Genomic DNA, 4,989 nt, shown 5'->3' on the forward strand with positions numbered 1-4,989 from the left:
ACACACACTCTCTCTCTCTCACACACACACACACACACACACACACACACACTTACTCACTCACACACACACTTACTTACACACACACACACAAACACTTACTCACTCACACACACACTTACTCACACACACACACACACACACACACACAAACACTTACTCACTCACACACACACTTACTCACACACACACACACACACACACACAAACACTTACTCACTCACACACACACTTACTTACACACACACACACACACACTCACTCACATTTAAGGTTACGTGTGGGTAAAGCAGCTTATAATACTTGAACTAATCTATTTGGTTTTCTTCAGATTCTCATGAGTTTTTGCTCTCTCTCTGTAGGTAATCACTCCGTGTCGTCGGCTGGTTCTGTGTGCGGAAAACAGGAAAGAAATGGAGGAGTGGATCGCAGCGCTGAAGAGTGTTCAGAACCGAGAACACTTTGAGGTGAGTTTCTCCGTTTGACTGGATATGTTTAGAGACGGTTTAGACTGAAATCTATTACAGCACATTCTTTACAAGCGGTTGTACAGAAAGCAGTGGAAAACCTGTGTTTTTTTCACACACAAAATGAGTCAGAATTCAGATTAATTTCTGGTTTAATTGCTAGCAGTGACTCACAACTACCATTCATATATATTTTTTGACAGGTGACAGGTTATTATTATATATTATTGGCTTTTATTTTTGATATTTTATTTTTATTATTGTTTTTGTTTGTTTTTATTAATTTTGTTACATGCTTTTGTTTGTTAGGTTTAATTTATCTTTTATTTCAGTTTTAGTTTATTCCGTTATTAGTTATTACTTTCATCTTAAACTGTAGTTGCCATGACAACATTTATAATTATCCTTTGGTTTAAGTTTTCCATCTAATACTTGTATTTTATTTCAGCTTTATTTTGATTAACAAAAATAACTGTTCAAAAGTTTTGGGTCAATATTAGTTTTTACATTTTTTTAAAAGAAGTCTCTTCTGCTCTCCAAGGCTGCTTTTATTTGATCAAAAATACAGTAAAACTGTGAAATATTATTAAATTTTAAAACAGCTGTTTTCTATATGAATATATATTCAAATGTAATGTATTCCTGTGATGCACAGCTGAATTTTCAGCATCATTCCTCCAGTCTTCAGTGTCACATGATCTTCAGAAATCAGTATAATATGCTGATCTGCTGCTCCAGAAACATTTCTGATTATTATCCATGTTGAAAACAGTTCATATTTTTGTGGAAACTGTGATGTGTTTGTGTCTCTGCTCTAGTCCACTCAGCTCAGTATGGATCATTTCTCTGGGATGCATAACTGGTACGCCTGTTCTCACGCTCGCCCCACGTACTGTAACGTCTGTCGGGAGGCTCTGTCTGGAGTCACGTCTCACGGACTGTCCTGCGAAGGTTTGACTGGATATGTTTAGAGATTGAAAAAGAGACTGAAATCTATTACAGCACATTCTTTACAAGCGGTTGTACAGAAAGCAGTGGAAAATATGAGTCAGAATTCAGATTAATTTCTGGTTTAATTGCTAGCAGTGACTCACAACTACCATTCATATTTTTTTTGACAGGTGACAGGTTATTATTATATATTATTGGCTTTTATTTTTTATATTTTATTTTTATTATTGTTTTTGTTTGTTTTTATTAATTTTGTTACATGCTTTTGTTTGTTAGGTTTAATGTATCTTTTATTTCAGTTTTAGTTTATTCCGTTATTAGTTATTACTTTCATCTTAAACTGTAGTTGCCATGACAACATTTATAATTATCCTTTGGTTTAAGTTTTCCATCTAATACTTGTATTTTATTTCAGCTTTATTTTGATTAACAAAAATAACTGTTCAAAAGTTTTGGGTCAATATTAGTTTTTACATTTTTTTAAAAGAAGTCTCTTCTGCTCTCCAAGGCTGCTTTTATTTGATCAAAAATACAGTGAAACTGTGAAATATTATTAAATTTTAAAACAGCTGTTTTCTATATGAATATATATTCAAATGTAATGTATTCCTGTGATGCACAGCTGAATTTTCAGCATCATTCCTCCAGTCTTCAGTGTCACATGATCTTCAGAAATCAGTATAATATGCTGATCTGCTGCTCCAGAAACATTTCTGATTATTATCCATGTTGAAAACAGTTCATATTTTTGTGGAAACTGTGATGTGTTTGTGTCTCTGCTCTAGTCCACTCAGCTCAGTATGGATCATTTCTCTGGGATACATAACTGGTACGCCTGTTCTCACGCTCGCCCCACGTACTGTAACGTCTGTCGGGAGGCTCTGTCTGGAGTCACGTCTTGAAACTGTGAAATATTATTAAATTTTAAAACAGCTGTTTTCTATATGAATATATATTCAAATGTAATGTATTCCTGTGATGCACAGCTGAATTTTCAGCATCATTCCTCCAGTCTTCAGTGTCACATGATCTTCAGAAATCAGTATAATATGCTGATTTGCTGCTCAAGAAACATTTCTGATTATTATCCATGTTGAAAACAGTTCATATTTTTGTGGAAACTGTGATGTGTTTGTGTCTCTGCTCTAGTCCACTCAGCTCAGTATGGATCATTTCTCTGGGATGCATAACTGGTACGCCTGTTCTCACGCTCGCCCCACGTACTGTAACGTCTGTCGGGAGGCTCTGTCTGGAGTCACGTCTCACGGACTGTCCTGCGAAGGTCCGGCTCTCGTTATGATGTATTCTGATTTGATATGCGATAATTAGAGGTTCTTGTTTAGGTTGATTTTTAATTGTATGGTTTGAATGTGTTTAAGTGAAATCTCTGTGTGTCACACAGTGTGTAAGTTCAAGGCTCACAAGCGCTGTGCGGTCAGAGCCACTAATAACTGCAAATGGACGACCCTGGCCTCAATCGGCAAAGACATACTGGAGGATGAGGATGGGGTGAGTGGTAGTCATGCAAAAACAAATCTGGCTCGGCTCCGGACTTAGTTTGGAATTTATTTATATGCTATTATAGTTTTATTCATATTTGATCATATTACCTTTTATTTTTATATTTTTTGTCAAATTTGTAGTAATTTTATTATACTATTTTGTTAATTTTTATTCATTTTTATACTAGTTTCTTATTTTCTGCTGTTTATTGATTTTTACTAGTTTATTTATTAGTTTTTATTTATTTCCAATTAATAATTTATGCTATTTTCTATTTTCTGCTGTTTATTGATTTTTACTAGTTTATTTTCTATTTTTTATTTGTTAGTTTTTATTTATTTCCAATGAATAATTTTAGTACTTGGACATAAATTTATGTTGGTTGCCAAGGCAATATTTATAATTTTTGTTTAGTTTAAATTTTCCATCTAATATTTATATTTTATTTGATTTCATCTTTGTATTAATTAACAAAAATGTTTTTAACAGCTTTAGGTTTAGTCAACATTTGTATCATTATTATTATTTTAATATTACGTTTAGATTTTTGTATTTCAGTTTTAGCTTTAGTTTTTATTTATTTCCAGTTAGTAATTTTAGTGCTTCAACTCAAACCAATTTCAGTTAGTTGCCAAGAAAACATTTCTAAATTTCGTTCTGTTTGTTTTCTAATATTTATATTTTATTTTATTTGAAGTTTTATGTTAATTAACAGCACACAAAAACAATAGTTGTGGTTTTAGTTAATTTTTATATTGCTGTATTTTTTATATATATTTTTATATTACATTTTTAAATATTTTTATATTATAATAGCATTTAACACATTTAGTTTAATATTTCTATTTAAGTTTAATAATTTTTTATTTCTGTTTAAGTTTTAGTTTATTTATTTTCAGTTAGCATCTTTAGTGCTTTAGCTTATATTATTTCAACAAAGGCAACATTTCAAATTTTCATTTAGTTTAAGTCTTCCATCTAATATTTACATTTGATTTTATTTCAGCTTTAATTTGAATACCAAAAATGTTTTTGTTTTAGTTAAAGACAATAACCCTGCCTAAGTAGACAGCATTTTTAGACCTCATAGGTGCATAAATCTGTTCCAAAAAATAGGCTACATTATTCTTACTTCTTAAGTATCATCTAGACGGCACTGCATGCGTTGCAACAACGGTACTTATTTAATCCAGTATTGATTTCATTCATGCTATTGCTATGTATTTTCATGCCTGCTGTTCGTGCAGGAAATCAGCATCTTATGAGATTCCTTATTGTGTAAGAAGCTCAGTTAACATCTGAACTGATCACTCATCCGGTTATTAACGGCTTTGTAAACTCTGTAGATCTCGATGCCTCATCAGTGGCTGGAGGGGAATCTTCCCGTCAGTGCCAAATGCACTGTGTGCGACAAAACCTGCGGCAGCGTCCTGAGACTGCAGGACTGGCGCTGTTTATGGTGCAAAGCCATGGTGAGTGCATGAAAGTTAACATTTTTGACATTCGTGACATTTTCTTAATTTAATGGAATTCAATAATGTTCTCCAGGTGCATGCTGGGTGCAAAGACCAGCTCTCGCCGAAGTGCCCGCTGGGTCAGTGTAAAGTCTCAGTGATTCCACCCACCGCCCTCAACAGCATCGACTCAGACGGTGAGCGTCCAATCAGAACGGTCCCTCAGAAACAACCAATCAGAACGCTTTCCCAGAGATGACCAATCAGAAAGAGCCATCTGATGGAAACATCCAATTATTCATTAATAAATAAAATTACTAAAACCTAAACTGAAATAAAAATACATTATCAGTAAAACTACAAAATCAGTTCTGATTGTTTATATATATATATATATATTGTATATATATGTGTGTGTGTGTGTTTTATGTTAACATTTATGCATTTAGCAAATGCTTTTATCTGAAGCGGCTTAAATTGCATTCAAGGTTTACGTTTTCTCAGTTCATGCATTCCCTGGAAATCAAACCCATCTTTATCCATTTGAGTTACAGGTTTATGTCAAGAAGAGTTTTGACGTCTGTGTGTGTGTGTGTGTGTGTGTGTGTGTGTGT

The 4,989-nt window shown here is 33.4% G+C and overlaps 1 protein-coding gene across 1 annotated transcript in view; it reads left to right on the top strand.

Moving 5' to 3' along the window:
- The window catches only part of LOC107551861 (diacylglycerol kinase delta-like), a 28,539-nt gene that overhangs the window by 4,300 nt on the left and 19,250 nt on the right, over positions 1-4,989 (top strand). Inside the window, exons 3-7 of the mRNA XM_016233617.1 lie at positions 363-467; positions 1,286-1,418; positions 2,821-2,927; positions 4,268-4,393; positions 4,470-4,572. Of these exons, the coding sequence (XP_016089103.1) occupies positions 363-467; positions 1,286-1,418; positions 2,821-2,927; positions 4,268-4,393; positions 4,470-4,572 (574 nt within the window). The remainder of the gene's footprint in view (positions 1-362; positions 468-1,285; positions 1,419-2,820; positions 2,928-4,267; positions 4,394-4,469; positions 4,573-4,989) is intronic.

This window comes from Sinocyclocheilus grahami, unplaced genomic scaffold (genome assembly GCF_001515645.1).
Source record: "Sinocyclocheilus grahami isolate Dianchi unplaced genomic scaffold, SAMN03320097.WGS_v1.1 scaffold436.1, whole genome shotgun sequence".
NCBI lineage: Eukaryota > Metazoa > Chordata > Actinopteri > Cypriniformes > Cyprinidae > Sinocyclocheilus > Sinocyclocheilus grahami.